The sequence below is a fragment of the Schistocerca cancellata genome, chromosome 5, assembly GCF_023864275.1.
Source record: "Schistocerca cancellata isolate TAMUIC-IGC-003103 chromosome 5, iqSchCanc2.1, whole genome shotgun sequence".
Classification (NCBI taxonomy): Eukaryota; Metazoa; Arthropoda; class Insecta; order Orthoptera; family Acrididae; genus Schistocerca; species Schistocerca cancellata.
Genome location: NC_064630.1, coordinates 421,408,426 through 421,427,848, shown reverse-complemented (window position 1 = coordinate 421,427,848; position 19,423 = coordinate 421,408,426). Strand labels below are relative to the sequence as shown.

Here is a 19,423-nt window from a genome sequence, read left to right as displayed (position 1 = left end):
CCTACACCTGTTCAGATTCCGCCAATCCTTAGCCGTCACCAATATAGTCCTGCAAAAGCATATCAACCAAGCCCAATCCTCCTTGCAGTACCTTCTCTCCATCCACAAAATTCTCCTGCTATGTAATTCCAAATTCCTGGAATCCATAATACACATTCAAACTCTTGTCCTGCAGGAACTTGAGCAACATGCACAACGTCATCTCAAAAAGCTCTCCATCCTGCTCACTTCCTATTCCCACCTCGGAGAACCACTGTCCACCACTTCTACAACAACCTCCAAACCTCCCCCACGCCCCCTCATAGCTGACAAACCCTGTCTCGCAGACCTACTACACTTACCCCATCCTCTAAAACTCCCTCCCAGCACAACAAAGAATCCAGAACCTAAACAGACCCACAACACAGTTATGAACCTTACCTCCAGAAGCCTTAGTCCCACAGAAATATCAGTCCTTTACAAAGGCCTCACCTTTTGCCCCACTCCCAAATTCAACCATGCAGGACTAGTTAAAGACTTTCTCTCCTTCTCCCAGTCCCTACTGTGGAAACACTTTTTTGCCACCATCCCAACCAATCAGACTCAACCAAAGACCAATATTGAACCTTGCCTAACTAAGTTCACTCCTCTATCCAACCTTGGTCCACCCCCACTGCCTCCAAACCACCCCCGTTAACTTTCCAGAATTTCTTAACCTCAAACCTTGCCTCACCATCATTCCCCAAATCCCCCAACATGCAAACTAACCTTACATCCACAGAAAGAACCACAGTCCACCATCTAAAAATTGAGCCCAAACTTATAATCCTACCTGCAGACAAAGGCTCCACCACCATTGTTTTGAACCACAAGGATTATGCGGCAGAAGGACTCTGTCAGCTGTCAGATACTTCCACCTACAAACCATGCCACAGTGATCCCATTCCAGTAATCCAGCAGGACCTCCATTCACTACTCAAATCCTTAGGCCCATCCCAGAACCTCTCCCCAGAGTCCATCTCTCTCTCCCGCACTCCAACCTTCAATATGCTTCCTAATGTCCATAAACCCAACCACCCAGGATGTCCCATTGCAGCCGGTTACTGCGTCCCCACTGAGAGAATCTCTGCTCTCATAGACCGGCACCTTCAACCTATTACCTAAAAGCTATCCACCTATATAAAACATACCTACCATTTCCTCAACCGACTCTCCACAGTTCCTGTCCTTTTACCACACGGTGCCCTGCTCATCACTATTGATGTCACCTCCCTGTACACTAACATTCCTAATGCCCAAGGCCTTACTGCTATTGAACATTACCTTTCCAGATGCCCTATGGGTTCCAAACCAACAACCTCCTTCCTAGTCTCCATGACTAACTATATCCTCACCCATAATTACTTATCCTTTGAAGGCATTACCTACAAACAAATCTGCAGTATGGCTATGGGCACCCACATGGCACCATCCTATGCTAACCTATTTATGGGCCATCTAGAGGAATCATCCTAAAAATCCAGAATCCTAAACGTCTCGCCTGGTTCAGATTCATTGATAACATCTTTGTTATCTGGATTGAAAGTGAAGACACCTTACTCACATTCCTCTAGAACCTCGACAACTTCTCCCCCATTTGCTTCAACTGGTCCTACTCAACCCAACAAGCCACCTTCCTAGATGTTGACCTCCACCTCAGAGATGGCTACATCAGTAACTCGGTCCATATCAAACCTACTAACCACCAGCAATATCTCCATTTCGACATCTGCCACCCATTCCATTCCAAGAAGTCCCTTCCGTACAATGTAGCCACCTGTTGTCGTCGCATCTGCAGTGATGAGCAGTCCCTCTCAAAATATACCAAGGGTCTCACTGAAGCCTTCACTGACTGTAATTATCCTCCCATCCTTGTACAAAAACAAATTTCCTGTGCCTTATATTTCCAGTCCTCCACCACCTACCAAAGTCCCACAGTCCAGCCACAGAGGAGCATTCCCCTCATAACTCAGTACCATCTGGGACTGGAGCAACTGAATTACATTCTCTGCCAGGGTTTTGATTACTCCTCGTCATGCCCTAAAATGAGAAAAAATGTCCTGCCCACTATCCTTCCCACCTACCGTGGTATTCTGCCATCCGCCAAACCTACACAATATACTCGTCCATCCTTACACAACCCCTGCTCCCAATCCCTTACCTCATGGCTCATACTCCTGTAATAGACCTAGATGCAAGACCTGTCTCACACATCCTCCTACCCCCTTCTCCAGTCTGGCCAATAACATCACCTATTCCATCACAGGCAGGGCTACCTGTGAAACCAGCCATGTGATTTACAGGCTAATCTGCAACCACTGTGCTGCATTCTATGTAGGCATGACAACCAACAAGCTGTCTGTCCATATTAATGGCCACCAACAAACTGTGGCCAAAAAACAATTGGACCACCCTGTTGCCGAACACACTGCCAAACATGATATCCCTCATCTCAATGACTCCTTCACAGCCTGTGCCATATGAATCCTTCCCACCAACACCAGCTTTTCTGAATTGCACAGGTGGGAACTTTCCCTGCAATACATCCTACATTCCCGTAACTCTCTTGGCCTCAACCTTCGTTGGTCACTGTCCTCACCCATCCAGCCCCCTCCCTGTTTCCATTCCAGCACTACACAGCCGTGATTTCACCACCACACCTAGTCTTTTAATTTCTTTTTATTTCTCTCCTTTCCACTACTTACCCCCTCCCCCTCTGCAGCTCCTCTCCTGCCCTATGTCTAAACTGCAACACTTTACCGCCCGCCACTCCCACCTTACTATCCCTCCCCCTCCTCACCCCAGCCTCCTCCGTATCCTCACCCAGTCGCCATTCCTATCATGCACTGGTGCTGCTGTTCGCAGTGTGGTTTCAGTTCTCTGAGACTGCAGACATGTGTGCAAGTTGCGTTTGCGTGAGTGTGTGTGTGCGTGTGTGTATATGTGTCTATTGCTGCCAAAGGCCTTTATGGCCGAAAGCTATAACTGTGTGAATCTTTTTGTTGTGCCTATCGTGACTCAGCATCTCTGCTGTATGGTGAGTAGCAACTCTCCTTTTCTGGTATTGTTATATTCCATCCTGGATTTTCTGTTTTTTGATTACTTAATCTAACATGGAAATAATTTGACAATTTTTGTATTACTGAGAGTCACAGTTACATAGAACTGTCCCAGCAATAACTGCACACTGTTGGTTCCTAGTACTTCAATTTCATTTACTACTATGATTTATGAGCTCACTTAAACTTTTTCACTGAAGTATCCAAGTTCTAGTGCTGAGTAATCTGCAGTAGAATTTGGTAATCACTACTCTGGACAATTACCCCTTTGATGGTGACAATATTTTATTCCAAAATTATCACAATAGGGTAGTTTAAATATTACAGAACTGAATGTTGTTACATTTCATTGTCTGCCTATGTACACAGCAGTCTCTGTACTTATCCAGTAGCTTGCAGTTTTGTTTTACTGAAACAGTTTAGTGTTTGTGCCATCTAGAAGACACCAGAGCTCATCTTTAGTTCCATTCTTCGTAGTTCACAACTGTAGCAGTGTACCTTAGCAACAGCTTTGGTACCACAGCCTTGTAGTTTGATTCCTTGAAGCTGCATTGATCAGAATCAACAGGCGTTACGTTATTGCTCCCAGATATCAGTGACACTGCAGCACCTACACTGAAAAGTGAGGTGCTTTTAGAATTTTTTGGAAACTGTAAATCATTTTTCCTTACCTTATGCATGATTTGGTTCAGGAATCACTGGGAAGAAGTCAAATGTGGGTACTGGGTACACGATTGCCCCTTACAGCTCAGCAAGTGCTACACAACAGTGTCCATTATTGAAAGCACATCAGAGACAGCTGGTGGTTCAATTGGACTGGCGGACAGTTGTTCTGGAGCTGCAAAAGTATGAATTTCAGCAGTTGATAGTTGGTGTATATGGTTAAGATGTGGCCTTCAACCACAAATCTGAAAGATTTTAGGGCGTCATAGGCAACCATGAGGTCTGTATAAAATGGTGGCCACGAGCACTTTTTATGTCAGTCTTTTTGGAGAAAAAACTTAACAATTTCTAGTCTCTGTTGATGTGCTGATGCAGCCAACACCCACAGCAGGATTTGAAGCATCCTAAAAGATCATCAAGGGGTCTCAAGTAACAGAATGTGCATGAATAATGTTGACTTATCTAGCATACTTCAGAAGCTTCCCATGTACTGATATTCTACAGATGTTGTGAGGAATCACAGATTCTGGAGCCTGCTATGACCATGTGAAGTACCACCTGGACTGCAGCAGTGTGAGGTAGTAAATGGCACTTTTTTAATTTTTTTTAACGAAAACAAAGAGAGAGAAACTTACCAATGCCTAGGTATTGACACAGTTCTCACATTATTGTTAGCACTGTGGATTCTCTCAGAGTGATGACTCATCCTGGAGGTGGGCATATGCCTGCAGCAAATATCTTCCATCTGATGAAGTAGTGCCAGTAACACATTCTGTAGAAATTCAGTAGTATTCCATAGTAGGTAGAGTATTGGAAAATGTCTTGAAGATGATGTCTATGCTCTTCTGGCAAAGATGACCAAACAACACATTATCAATGCAGGTGAAACAGAACTGTAAATTCCTTAGCATCTTGTCAATAAACCTTTGCAGAATCTGTACAGCACTGTTCGGTATGTGAAACATTTAGGGGAATTCAAACAGTTCAAACATTGTTGTGATAGCTATGTGATCTGGGACACTGGCATTTGGTTGCAGGTCTTGACAAGGCCCAGTGAGGAAAATGCCATACAAGTGAAAAAATGAGTTTGCAACCTCTAATTTGTTGCACCTGGTAACAGTTGGGAATTATCCGAGCCAACCAGCTGGCCTCTTTACCATCAAATGCAGTGGTGATGCTCATGTGCTTTTTGACATGGATACTATGCCTGCCTGAACTACTGTGCTGAATTCTGCCTAACAATTTGGAGTTTGTGGGAATTAAGACACTGTGGTCAAGAGAAGGAAGGATGGCAAACTGTAGTCTGCATATGATGAACTGTTAGTGGCATGGGAGGGGCCAGGTACATCTGTTGGATGCATGTTTGACAGAAATTACATCAAGTGCTGCAACAGGGCAGGTGGTCCTGTGATGAACTGCACATTTGGATTACTGAAATGAGTTGGTTTTTGACCAAGTTTCTGTTGCAGGCAGGCTCACTCTATAAACTTTAAATGCCTCCTGGGGACAAACTGGCCAATGAGAGGAAATAATTGGGATATAGCACTACTCATTAAAGATCCTACACAGCAATTATAGGGAAATAATTTTCCAAACAAGGGTGAGTCATAATCTCACAGACTTTCATATTATGCAATATCACACAAGCAAAAATGACCTGTTAGAACAAGAAGTAAACCTTAATGATCATACAGTAAATGAAAATCTGGGTATAAAATTCCTTGGGATCCAGCTGGATAACAAGTTAAATTGGAATCAACACACAGATAAACTAATCAGAAGCTACGTTCAGCATGACTCACCTCTAGATGCTTCTCAGAGAATGTTGACCAAAAGACATGAGTATCAACGTCCTTGCATGTATTCATTTCCTTTGTCTTATGGAAATATCTGCTAAGTCTGTGCTCCTAAAGTAAATAAAATATTTATTATATAAAATTATGAGACAGATCTATTGGTGAGTACTTACCTCCAGGAACTGAAGTGCAGTGATTCTACACACTTCTGCATTTTGTGGGACAAAGCGATGTTCAAGAATACAACAAATTACATTACAATACAGTACTGTGCATTGCAACCATGTAAACCAAAGTTACTGTAACATAAAAAGCTTCATAAAATTTAACAATGTCATCTGATGAGTCAATTTTTTTTCTTCTCATGCAAAATTTCCTCATAGCATGCTAATAAATTTTTTATTCCCTATTTTATAGTACAAATGCACATTTCATTGGAGCGTGTTTTTTATAAAACTTGTAAACCTTTTTCAATTGAAGTGAGGACTTCTGTCAAGTTTGCAACCACCATTTGATCTTCTGATTGGACTGGGTGTAAAGAATCAGGTTGTTCAATGTTTTTCTCTTGCACACACATTTCTGTAAGCTCATCAACTGTCAGCTCCTGACTGTGTGAATCCAGTAGTTCTGGAATGTCATCATTATCCATCTCTAAATTTAACTGTCTGGCAAGACTGACCACTTCTTCAATCACATGATCAATTTGATCAGGATCTAGTGCTGATTTCCCCTGGGTTTCAGTGGTGAAAAAAATGGAATTTTTTTTCCAGATACCATTTAAAGTTTTTTGTAGAATTTCATTCCAAGGTTGTCGAATAATTCTCACAGCATTTAAAACATTGAATTACTTCCAAAATTCTTCACCATAGAAAGTGTTGTTTTTCCTCATAGCTTTATGTAAATGTGCAAATGATCATCTCATGTAGTAAGCTTTAAACATTTTAATGACTGACTGTACAGTGGTTGAAGCAAGCTGGTTTTATTCATTAGCAAACATACAGCTATCACATGTGTGCTGAAATTAATTGGAGTAACAGGAGGATGACTTCATGTGTTGTGAACTAATAGCATCACTTTAAATGTGATTTGTTTTAATTGGCAATAACATTCTACTTGGAAGTGACGACCAACAGTCCTCAGAAAGGGAAGTTTGCACACAAGCTTTAGTATTCGATTGGCAAATCACAAGCAACGCAGCTTTAGATGCATTTTTTAAAGCTCTTGGAGTTTATAAGCAATAAAATAAGTTTTGATTTACAGTCACCAGCTGCATTCACACCAACCATCACTGTCAACTGGTTTTTTGTGGCTTTGATGCCTAGAAATGTTTCCTCCTCAAACATGATAAAAGGCCTTTTGGGCATCTTCTACCAGTTTAATCTACCCTGAATATGGTTTGACTGGTATAGCCACCTTCTTCTATCATTGCCTTCAGTTATTCTGGATAGGACAACATGATCTCTTTATCAACACTTGCTGCCTCTCCACTTTCTGTGATGCTGTTCCAATTACAAAGACTTTTGAATCAGCTAAACCAGTCATTACTAGCTTTAAAAATTTCATTCTTAGCTACCTCCCCATCTTATTTCTTCAATTTCTCAAGAATCATCTCAGCTCAAGAGCACACCCTGTTCTGATAAGCAGGACAGTTTTTCACTTTTACATGATTATCACACCATTACCTTAACATTGTTTCCATCTGAGTGACAGTACCATGCTGTAAGCAAATGATACTTGAATTCAAAGACTGAGCATTTTACACAGCTTTGAGAATGTTTTCTTTATATTTTATAATTGTTCTGACTATTGAGTCTGGTGGATCTAACTTTTTTGCCAATTCACAAATTTTTATTCTTGTGTCAAGCTCTTTGATAATATTAAGTTTACTTTACAAAGGTAATGAATCAGTTCTGCTTTGTTTGGGTGACATAGTTAGAATCTCGGTAGATAAATGACCACACATGAAACATGTCTGAAATTCTTGTAAGTTGAACATCATGTGGGCAGCATGTGGGAATCAAACCGATGAATCACATAACTCTCGATTTGTGTAAATTTGGATAGTAAAAGTCAGGACATTACTGTATTTGGTAGTGCTGAGAACAACATTATCCTAACTTTCAGGTTTGTTAAGTCCTTCCTCAGGGAAGAGCAAGAGGGATATGTTGCAGAAGGTAACAAAGGATGGACAGGCCTCTCGGACTGCAGTTTGAGAGTGACCCACCTGTTTTAAGGACAAGGGGAAACAAAAATCAGAGAGAGCAGGAGGTCAAAGATGGCACATTGGTATGCACTGTGACAGCTTCAGTCCAGAGATGATGCAGACAGAGTGAGAAATCGAGATTAATTAAGATGAAGAAAATTAAATGACTAGTGTAATTAGAAAGTGGGAGAAAAAGGAAATGGAGAAAAAGAGTGAAAAGAAAAATATCTCCCTCCACCAAGCCCTCCCCCCATTACCAATCTCCTAGCCGAAATTCATTTTTTCCAAAGGCCTAACAACCATTCCAACATCCAAATTCAATCACATTGTGCAAATCAAAGATCTCTCATTCACCCCTAATCTCATGCAATTACAAATAGTGCTTCACCATTCAATCTCAATATACAACCAACAGCTTGAGAATTTAACCCTGCCCAGAACAGTTCTACACCAAATCCCAAAGACATCATCCTCCTCCTCCTCTCCAAAACTGCCCTCTCCAGGCATTCCAAGAATTTCTCACTTTCAGTATTCTCACTCAATCTTTTCTCAAAAATATCACCAAAATCCCAAGACATATTCAGGCTATGTCTTAAGCTATACATGACCTGAATGAAGACCACTCTATCATCATCCTCTTGTACAGAATGGTTCCATGACTGTTGTACTATACGGTAAGAAGTATGTGGCAGAGGAGCATTGTCAGTTCTTGATCACTTCAACATACAAAACTGTTCATAACGACACCATTTCTTCCATACAGATTGAGCTGCAGAAAATCTGTAAAAGTATATGCCTCCCAAAGGGTTATAACTTTCTCCATGGAACTCCTTATCTCCTATTTCCAAAAATACCCTAAGACAGTCATCCTGATCATTCCATAGTAGCTGACTTCAAAACCTCTACCAAATGCATCTCAGCCCTGGTTGATCCGCACCTTCAGCCCGTCACATAGAGCCTCCCACACTAAGACACCAAAAACTTCATGCAGTGTCTCAAATCCATTTCCATTCTTCTCCCATTCAGAACATTCCTTATCACTAATGATGTAACCTCACTTTACACAAACATCCTGCCTTCATATAGTCTCTTAATCCTAGAATGCTACATACACCTAGTAATGGGATAATTTACAGGTTTTAACAATCAATTGGTCAGTTTTTCCAGTCAAACAAAACAACAGAATGGAACTAGTGCCTGTGGGAATGTAATATTTGTGAATGTGTTTCAGTCGCTCTCCAGGCATATAAGTCTCTGTTGTTAATGTCAGTTTTACTACAGTTTTCACTCAGCCTAGAGATTTGAGTGATTTCATTTACATATTTGTTTCAGAGTATGGTTGCCCACTTCTTTAGAGATAAATAACAAATCTAATTTCAAGCAGAGACAAATAAAAAGTACAAGTATATTGCTAAAATTATTTTCGAAATTTAGGTATTTATTTTTGTGTGTATAAATGTTTTGTACTTCTGGCATTAAGTACGGATTTGTGTTTGGTTTTAAAAGGCTAATAACTGGTGCTACATTATCAGTTTATGTTTAAATAAATGAACAATTACTTTTCTATTTAAATGTATTGAAGCTCTCTCTGTCTCTTCCTGCTGATTTTCACCTATCACCAATAATTCTCTTTTGTTAACTGCTGAGGTGACATGAACAGACTGTCTTCTTTTCTTTCTTCTTTTGCTTGTGCCTTTATCCTGCAGTTTCAGAGGGTCAGTGTGGTTAGGGTCGGATTTGGCAAGGTTAATGTTAAGGGGTGTCCGGATGCCCTTCCCGTCTCCACCCCATACCCCCCGGAATGGAATTAGTGTGCCCCTGCTGTCTGTGTCTAGTATAATCCATGGAATAGTGAGATCATGTTCAGATATCTGCCAGTAATGTAACTGAGTCAGGACGTGGGGACCAGCCCATTATTCACCTAGTGGGGTGTGGAAAACTGCTTTAAAAACACATCCAGGCTGGGTGGCACGCTGGCCTTCATCGGTAATCCACTGGGTGGATTCAATTCGGGTAACCTGGTGGGTTGACATGAACAGACAGTATACTTTTTTAATTGTTTGATGACTTAATCACTTGCATTTTAAGGATATGCTATCACTTGTGGGAAGATTTTTTTCCCAAGATATACTTGTCATCATTGATTAATTTTCTTTGTCTTTCTTTAATTAATATAGTTTCAGAATACAAATCTTCCTTGCAAATATGGTTTATCACATTTATCATGATATTGTATATGAATATGTCATGAGGAAGACTTTTATCCAGTCATATGATTTCTTTCATTCCTATGTCACTGAGCATTTCAGCATTCTGATTCAGGTACAAAATTCAGTAGTCTATTGATAAACATGGAAAAAACTGAACTGAAAGCTACCACTCACATCGGAAGTAAACAACAGAATAGTAATAACAGTGATAACAGAGTGCAGTCAACAATAACTGATGAACAGATCAAATACTTCCACTCAGAACTCAATATTCCAGGCGGAAATACTCTGTGAACTGAAAAAGAAATCCACCAAGGCAAGAAGATGATCTTGTCCTGAAACCCCATTGCAGTATGATTCTAGTGCCACCAAGGTACATGGTCCATAAGAACCACCACGTCAGAGTAAGTGATACCAGTGCTCGTACTCAAGCATATAGACAGTGGTTATTCCCTATCTCCATTTTTGGGTAACTGTTTTCGTTTGGTTGGTCCTGCAGACTGCTTTCACTCATAAGAATGTGAAAATAATTCATTAGATATGTAAGATTACAAGCAAATGGTTCAAATGGCTCTCAGCACTATGGGACTTAACTGCTGAGGTCATCAGTCCCCTAGAACTTAGAACTACTTAAATCTAACTAACCTAAGGATATCACACACATCCATGCCTGAGGCAGGATTCAAACCTGCGACCATAGTGGTCGCACGGTTCCAGACTGTAGCATTTAGACTGCTCAGTGACTCCGGCCGGCTACAAGCAAATGAGTTGACTGTTTTCATTTCAATGTTCTCATCACTACCTATACCGACAGCCACCTGAATGTCTTCCTAAAATGGCAGTTATTCCCACCCTAGCCAATTTCGTCCTTACGCATAACTTCTTCACTTAGTAGGGCCAGACCTACAGTCAGGGGGACTGCTATGGGAACCAGGATGGACCCATTTTGATTCTGCTTGCTTTCCCATGGGCCACATGAAAGAGATGTTCCTCCAGAACCAGAAGCTGGGCTCTCCTGGTAGGTGCAGCTTTGTCTATGACATCTTTGTAATCTGGGCTCCTGGTGAAGAAGAACTCTTCCACGTCCTACAACAACTCCAATTCTGGTTCTTTCCCAGTTTCTTGCTTGACACTGATCTCCACCTTACTGAAGCCCACATATAACCTCAGTCCATATAAAACTAACTAATAAGCAAATAACTGTGTTTACACTATGACAGTTCTCAGTCCATCCACATCAAACACTCCATTTCTTACAGCTAAGGTATCTACAGCAACAAAAGACTTGACACATATACCAACAACCTCTTGTAGGTTTTCCTCTCCTACATGTATACCACACATCTTAATCACTAACAAATCATCCATGTCTTATCAACCTCTGACAAACACAGCTCATACATCCAAAAAAACTCAGAAGCAACCTTTATGTCACCCAGCAGTACCCATGTTGTGAATGTTTGAATACATGTCTGATAAGGCTATGAATTTCTCAAGTCAAGCCCTGCAGATAGGTTCTGTCTCCATAATATCATCTCCATCACATCCATGGTTGCCTTCTGTTGACCTCATAAGCTCTACAGCATTGTAGTCAAACCATATAACATTCTCTGGTCACTATTCCTGCAACTATTCCCGCAGTAAAACCTACCCCACAAACATATCCACTACCCCCTACTCCAGCCCCTACTACTAATTATTCCTACAATATCGAAGGTAGAACAACTTACAAAACCAGGCATGTTCTTTACCAGATAAACTGTATCTGATGCACTATGTTTTTCATAGTAACAGCCAATACTAAACTGGTTGAGCACTGTCTGCTACCGGGACACGTCAAACTTGGTTGCTGAACATACTCTACAATGTGACTCAAGAGAGCAGAGTGCCTGCTGCACTCCAACACATTCTCACATCCTGATACAATCCTGGATTTGGCTTGCATTGGCAGATAGTGCCCTTCTCTTTTACATTATCATATTCATTTTTCATTATACACGTACATTTTATGTGTATGTTTTGTTTTATTATGCCTTATTCGATTAATTATTTTCTTTATCGCTTTTACTTTCTCATCTTCATCTGCCCCTTCTACCATCCCAATCTTTCCCCTCTCTTTCTTTCTCCCCCCATTTCTTTTTCCTCTTTGCTCTTAACTGCACAACTCACTTTATTTCTCTTCTGCCTAATCCAGCTTTATTTCTCAGTCTGTTCTCATCATCTCGTACTGAAGCTGGTACAGTGCTTACCAAAGGGGTAGTATCTATTACCTCCTTCCCCTTCTGATGCCTCCCACAACATCTTTCTCTCCCCTCATCCTCACAACCAGTGCTATTTTTCTGGGGGAACACTGGGGGATGCATACCCCTAAACTTTTTCGTCGCCAAAGTAATTTTTTTACAATGTTGAGAACTTGGAAGAGTGCCAAACATTTATTTCATGGACATAAATTTTTTGTTTCATATTTTCATGTTGGTAATTGCAATACGAATGATACCAGTGAAGTTTTTGGTGGGAAAATCGATGTCATTCACTGTTTCAAGCATTTCTGCGGCAACCGTTCTCGACAACTGAATCGCTGGCAGCCAGTTCGACAAGCATGTAGTGTCTTCACCCGCTAACAGTGGGCGATGGTAGTGCTAAACATGCGTACGCTCAAATCGCATGCTTCATTTGAGGTGACGTAAACTGAAGTGTTCGATACCACTTTCTCCTGTATGTTTGTGTGTTTCTCAGTATCACCTGCTTCATTTGAGCTGTAAAGTCAACTGAAGAGTCCGATACCTTTTTCTTCTTTTTTTTTTTTTTTTTCTTATTTGTAGTTTTACATGTTGATGAAGTCACGGCTAAAATCAGACGGGTGGTATCCCATGCTTCAGTTATAATTAATTTTCGCTGCATTATATCCCATGTTGGAGTACCCTCAAACATTTTTTTAGAAAAAAAGCACTGCTCACAACACATGCGTCCTCTCATCCTAGGGTCTGAGAAACCTGCTCTTGCTGTTTATCCTTCTCTGAGGAAGGAACTAAGAGATCCAAATGCTAGAGTACGGTTGTACACTGTTATACATGGCTATCAGTAATACTAAACATTTCACCCTCAGCATGTAATTACTAGCCGTAAATTGAGCCTCAAAATGTTCTCAAATGAATTTTTATTCATCACAAGTAAGCAGTAACAATATTTCATACAGCTACATGGATACTCTGCAAATCACATTTAAGTGCCTGGCAGAGGGTTCGTCGAACCACCTTCATAATTCTCTATTATTCCAATTTCGCAGCGCGTGGAAAGAATGAACACCTGTATCCTTCTGTATGAGCTCTGATTTCCCTTATTTTATTGTGGTGATCATTTCTCCTTATGTAGGTTGGTGTCAACAAAATATTTTTGCATTGAGAGGAGAAAGATGGTGATTGGAATTTCGTGAGAAGATTCCGATGCAACGAAAAATGCCTCTCTTTTAATGATGTCCAGCCCAAATCCTGTATCATTTAAGTGACACTCTCTCCCATATTTCATGATAATATAAAACATGCTGCTCTTCTTTGAACTTGTTTGATGTATTCTGACAGTCCTATCTGGTAAGGATTCCACAATGAGCAGCAGTATTCTAAAAGATGACAGACAAACGTAATGTAGGCAGTCTCCTTAGTAGATGTGTTACATTTTCTAAGTGTCCTTCCAATAAAACACAGTTTACAGTTAGCGTTCCCCACAACATTTTCTATGTGTCCCTTCCAATTTAAGTTGTTTGTAATTGTAATTCCTTGGTATTTTGTGAATTTACGGCCTTTATATTTGACTGATTTGTCATGTAACCAAAGTTTAACGGATTCCTTTTAGCACTCATGTGGATGACCTCACACTTTTTGTTATTTAGGGCCAACTGCCAATTTTTGCACCATTCAGATATCTTTTCTAAATCATTTTGCAATTTGTTTTGATCGTCTGATGACTTTATTAGTTGATAAACGACAGTGTCATCTGCAAACAACCTAAGACGGCTGCTTAGATTGTCTCCCAAATCAATTATATACGAGTAGATAAGGAACAGCAAAGGGTCAGAAATCACTTCTGTTTTACTCAATGACTTTCCATCAATTACCATGAACTGTGACCTCTCTGACAGGAAGCCATGAATCCAGTCACGTAACTGAGACAATATTCCATAAGCACACAATTTCACTATAAGCCACTTGTGTGGTACAGTGTCAAAAGTCTTCTGGAAATCCAGAAATAGGGAATCAATCTGAAATCCCTTGTCAATAGCACTCAACACTTCATGAAAAAAAAGAGCCAGTCATGTTTCACAAGAACGATGTTTTCTAAACTCATGTTGACTGTGTGTCAATAGACCATTTTCTTAGAGGTAATTCATAATGCTCGAACACAATATATGTTCCAGAATCCTGCTGCATATTGACGTTAATGATATAGGTCTGTAATTAAGTGGATTACTGCTACTACCTTTCTTGAATATTGGTGTGACCTGTGCAGGGAAAGAGTAGATAACAGTAGATAACTACACATTCTGCAGAATTATTTTAAGAATTCTGAAATTCCTACAGTAACTTCTTGGCATATTTTTCCTTAATGAATTTTGTTGCTGACAACAACAATCAGTTTCAGCTGTACTGTGATCTGCACAGTTGCACAACAAGGTAGACTTTCCCTCCTTGTCCAGGGTTCAGAATGGAGTTATGCACTCTGGTGCAAAGATATTCAATATGTTCCCTTCTAACATTAATCCTAAGCCATTCAAAAGTAAATTAAAAACACACATCTTCAGGCAGTCTTTTTCACAGATTACCTGAATATCTAGATTCAAAGCTTATTAAGTTCTGTTAGCTATAGGTAACTGTTTTTTTTAAATACCACTGAAATCAAGAAAATATTAATCTATATTCTATAAGCAAGAGATAAGCAGCAGCTATTAAAATACCTGTGGAAGTATGTGAGGTTACTGTTGCTGCATCTTGATTTATATGAGAATAAATACAACCTCCTGGAGATGCAACATTGGTCGGTCAAGCATCTCTGGGCTCGATAGTTAGTTTTGTGATTGCTTGTTTTTGAGCACACACCAGCATGGTAGACATTAATGTGGAGTCTTCAGGTGTGACTGGTTGCAAACTCCTGGTCATAGAAAGGTAAGTAGTGTACTTAATTTTAAGGTTGCATGTTGGAATAATATTAAACAGTAATTCACACTTAGGGAATTCCAACCAAGACTGAAAGACTCATAAAACCTGAAGTTTTATTTGAAGCTCATGGCATGATTTCATTACTTTGTTTCAGTAAAACCTCTCAAAAAAGGAATAATAAATGAATAGTGGTATCTCAATCCATTGTGCTTAATGCACTTCACCCAGCTGATCATTAAATAATACTAGTGATGAAACAATCCATTATCAAGATGGAGAAGGGTAATTATCATTGAAGTAAGGCAGTGTGGCAGGAGTCTTATAAGCAGCAGCTTTTGTGAAAGTAGTTACTTTCTTTCTCATTCACTTGATTACATTCTAATGTGGTACAGTGATAGTTTGTTGTTTATAAAGTGGGGAGATTAAGTTTCTATTACTTACTTGTCCTTTTTTTAAATGTGTGCTTCATAATCCCTCCCACCTTTCTATATCCAGTTATTGTCCACAGTGAGCAAAGTCTTTTATGAAAAATTTGATAGGAGCAAAGATAACAATAAACTTTCTAGTTTACTTAGCTTTTTGTGTAGAGCTGGCTCCAGTTCTTCTTGCCTACGAGTCTGATTCTTGAAGCTGAAATTGTCATATTTTATGTCATCATGGTTGAATTGGTCTAAATAAATAAGAAGATTTTCCTTGCAGAATTTTTGTTGTTATGTTAATATATTTTGTCATATTTCTGTATATCATACAGTCTTGAATTTTCACATTAACAAAGCCAAAATTACATTGTTTGCCAAAAATACAAAAATATGTCCAATCACATCAGAGGCATGCTTATTACTGCTTCACTCAGCAGAAAAAAATAATCTCACTATTTCAACATTACAACAGCTTGTTGATTGATAATTACAGGGAGTAACAATGAACATATAGCATAACGTTGTGCTGACATGCCAATTGTTTTTATTCCCAAAGATATTATGACATCTGGTGCTCAAAAATCATAGTATTAAGATTAAAGAACATGTTACATAACTCTTCTGAGAGTTTCCCTCACTCAAAGTTCATACTGCAATCACAATTATTATAGCCCAATATCATTACTTATATTACATGAAAATTGCATCCATTGGTAGTATCTTAAAATGTATAGCTATCATAACAGTACTTTTACTTTTGAAATTTTATTAGTATCTCTCACTTGTATTGCTGTTGCTGCTACGGTGCTCAACAACATGGAATTTTATCCATTTTGTTCCACTCCCCTTCTTGTGATTAGTCATATAAATTTCTGCTTTCCTAACGTGACTCCTGAAAAGATATTTTCTTTGTTTTCATTTATTTGTAGTTTCATACACTTCATCTTTAGACAGCCTGAAGTCTCTTCTTCATGTTAGTTTACATTAACTTCGGTGGTATAAATTTTTTAATTGAAGCTTGTACAATATGATTAACTTTAATTTCCAGAGAAAATGGAAACTGCAGTTGAAGCGGCTGTCAGATGAATTTATGGTGATATGCAATGAATTCCATAATACACAGAAAATTATAAGAGAAAAGAGAAAGAACCAAATTACATCAGGCTCAGATACAGAAGGTTTGCAGATTCTTCTTCATCTTCTTCTTCTTCTTCTTCTTCTTTTTTTACAAATTACTTAATTTATTGAAAACTGCCTTCAAATCTAAAAAAAAAAAAAAAAAAAAAATCATTACACTCAGTGTTTTAGATATTCTGCTATTATATTCATTCATGTGTGATTTTTGTCTGAAATCAAGTTAGTTTTCAATAACAGCACTATTAATGTGGTCAAAGCATAACACAAGGAAATTACTAATTTAAATCAACATCAAAACAACATGGTGGATGCAGCCAATTATAATCGACTATGTAGGAGTCTCTGTAATATTTATGTAAAATTATATTACTATGCATTTTATTCATAAAATACTGAAGCAGTTGGATCAAAAACAACAAAATTTATATAATACATTAGCATTACCCCACATTAATAGAATTTGTTCAGATGCACTGTATTGGTAATTTCTTCAGAAAATTTGTGTAAGCCATGCTGTGAATCATACATGAATATGATTTTTTTTTTTTTTGCATAGAGATAGATAGCATGATTGAACTTTATTATTATTTGTGTTATAGGACAATACTCAGAGCCAAGATTAGAACATGAAAATGATGTGGAAGATGAACAGATCCGATTGCATGAATGGGAACTGAAACTCCGTTTTGTAGAGGAACAAGAACAAGAAGTTCAAAAACTACAGGTACACATACACAAAAATGGTGCAATTTTCAGTTTGTGAGTGTGCTGAAGGTAACACAGAATTTTTGGTGGTCACTGGCATTGCTTTTCTTAATTTGCACCTTTCTTGCACTACTGTGAATGAGACAAACTACAATAATGGGTTTAATTTCTGACTCTAAACTTTTAGAAAGTCAATTTTTTTCCATACAGAAAAGCGCCAGGTTCTGCAAATTTGTGATTCCTTACACTCTTTGTACATCTCTTGATCTGCTAACAACTGATAAACAGACCTGTATTTCATGAACAAAAAGTTTGTATTAGAGATACTGTTATTACAGGAAGACATTCTGGTCATCAATCAACTTATGAGAGAAATTTCCTCACTGATTAATGAACAAAGTGAGAATGTTGACAACATTGAAGCCAATGTGGAAGAAACCACCATACATGTTACTGAAGGAACAGAACAGTTACAGCAAGCAGCCATTCACAAGGTATCTACATACTTAAGTCAACATATTTCTTGCAATTTTATACTGTTTGTTGCACAATAGGTGAGTGAGAATAGAATGAGACACTAAAAAAGTTACAATAAAGCTAATATTTTATAATGCAGAATAATCCAAAATCTTTAGAATACAACATTTGGAGTGATTGTGTGGTGAAAATTTAATATTTGGCATCACCTGTGGTCAAGGCACAACACATCTTGCAGATGTCTATATATTCAACACTAGCAACTCATCAATTGGATATACACCCTAATCTCCTATTCCCAATCTCTATGTCCATTCCTACCCCCCCCCCCCCCCCACCCAAAAAAAAAAAAAAAATAAATAAAATCAGGCACATTTTCTCTGGTGTTTCAGTAGATATTTGCTATTTTGTTTTTGCAACATGTAGCTGTTCATCACATCTTTCACGCAACACCTGGTGTTGATGGAAAGCATTGTTTTATTTCCTGTTACAAACAAAATGATTTTTAAAGGTACCTATTCGAAAGTAGTACCAGGTTAGTATAGTGTGATATTCATTTTACAGGTATCTATCAACAGTGACAGTACGACATGAGGAATACTCCAGCAGCAACAGCCTTGCCCTGGCCCGCCCTGGCTGCTACCACCATGTAGAAGAGTGCTCCTCTGTCATTGCTGGAGTACTGGTTCTCCTCATGTTTTAGTGTTGCTATTAATATTTATTGGTAAAATGAATATCACACTAAACTAATATGGTAATGCTCTATTGAAAGGGCACATAAAATTCTAATTTAACCCATTAGTGCCGTGTGTTGCCATAAGGCAATGTTTGTAACACTTTTTTAAAATCATTGATTCCACGACATCAACGAAGTGAGAGTGTTGGCAGCACTGGATTCTGTTCCGCAAGACTGTAAATATCACTACAATCCAACAGTTTTAACAATACATTTAAATTCTGCAGCGTAAGCAGTGTTGGAAGTCATTGTTTGCTGAATGACCAAGAAAAATGGAGTATAAGTTCGAGTAAGTATGTTTTACACAGTAACTTATGATATATAATTTGGTTTTTTAGTATGGTTGTGCTTTAAATACTCAAATATATATTCTTTGGAGGTTAGTGCTTGCTGTGAAATAAATTGCGTTCATTTAGGCTGTTTGAACATCAGTGTTATCATATGGCAACACCAGGCACTTGTACTCAGTAAAAGGACGAATTTTCTCGTTTTTGTTTTAGAAGAGGTTTCTCGCTTCCTGAGGCACTGATTCTTTATAATGACGATACTGGAGGTGATGTGTTTGTTGAGCCCCAAAATTATTTTCCAAGAAAGATCGAGGATATTTTGAGACAGCAATAGAGAAGAATGATGGATTATTGTATGTGCAGTGGCTGGACAACTCAGTTGTCACAATGATCTCTTCTTCATGTGGTGCACAAGAAGTTGGCCAAGTCAAGAGATTCTTGCAACTAAAAAAGCGAAATATAATGATTCCCAGACCAAAACTGATAGCCAAATATAATACATATATGGGAGGTACTGATCAGATGGATCAGAATCTAGCATGCTATCGCATTGCAATAAGAAG

The 19,423-nt window shown here is 38.8% G+C and overlaps 1 protein-coding gene across 2 annotated transcripts in view; it reads left to right on the top strand.

The window, feature by feature from the left end:
* Positions 1-19,423, top strand: part of LOC126187911 (syntaxin-12-like) — an 86,851-nt gene that overhangs the window by 45,480 nt on the left and 21,948 nt on the right. The window contains exons 5-8 of one of the 2 annotated variants that reach the window (XM_049929267.1): positions 16,567-16,696; positions 17,255-17,379; positions 17,699-17,854; positions 19,074-19,131. In XM_049929267.1, the coding sequence (XP_049785224.1) occupies positions 16,567-16,696; positions 17,255-17,379; positions 17,699-17,854; positions 19,074-19,094 (432 nt within the window). In that variant the 3' untranslated portion in view covers positions 19,095-19,131. Of the gene's footprint in view, positions 1-16,566; positions 16,697-17,254; positions 17,380-17,698; positions 17,855-19,073; positions 19,132-19,423 lie in introns of those variants that run through there. The other variant, XM_049929266.1, reaches the window with a different exon arrangement.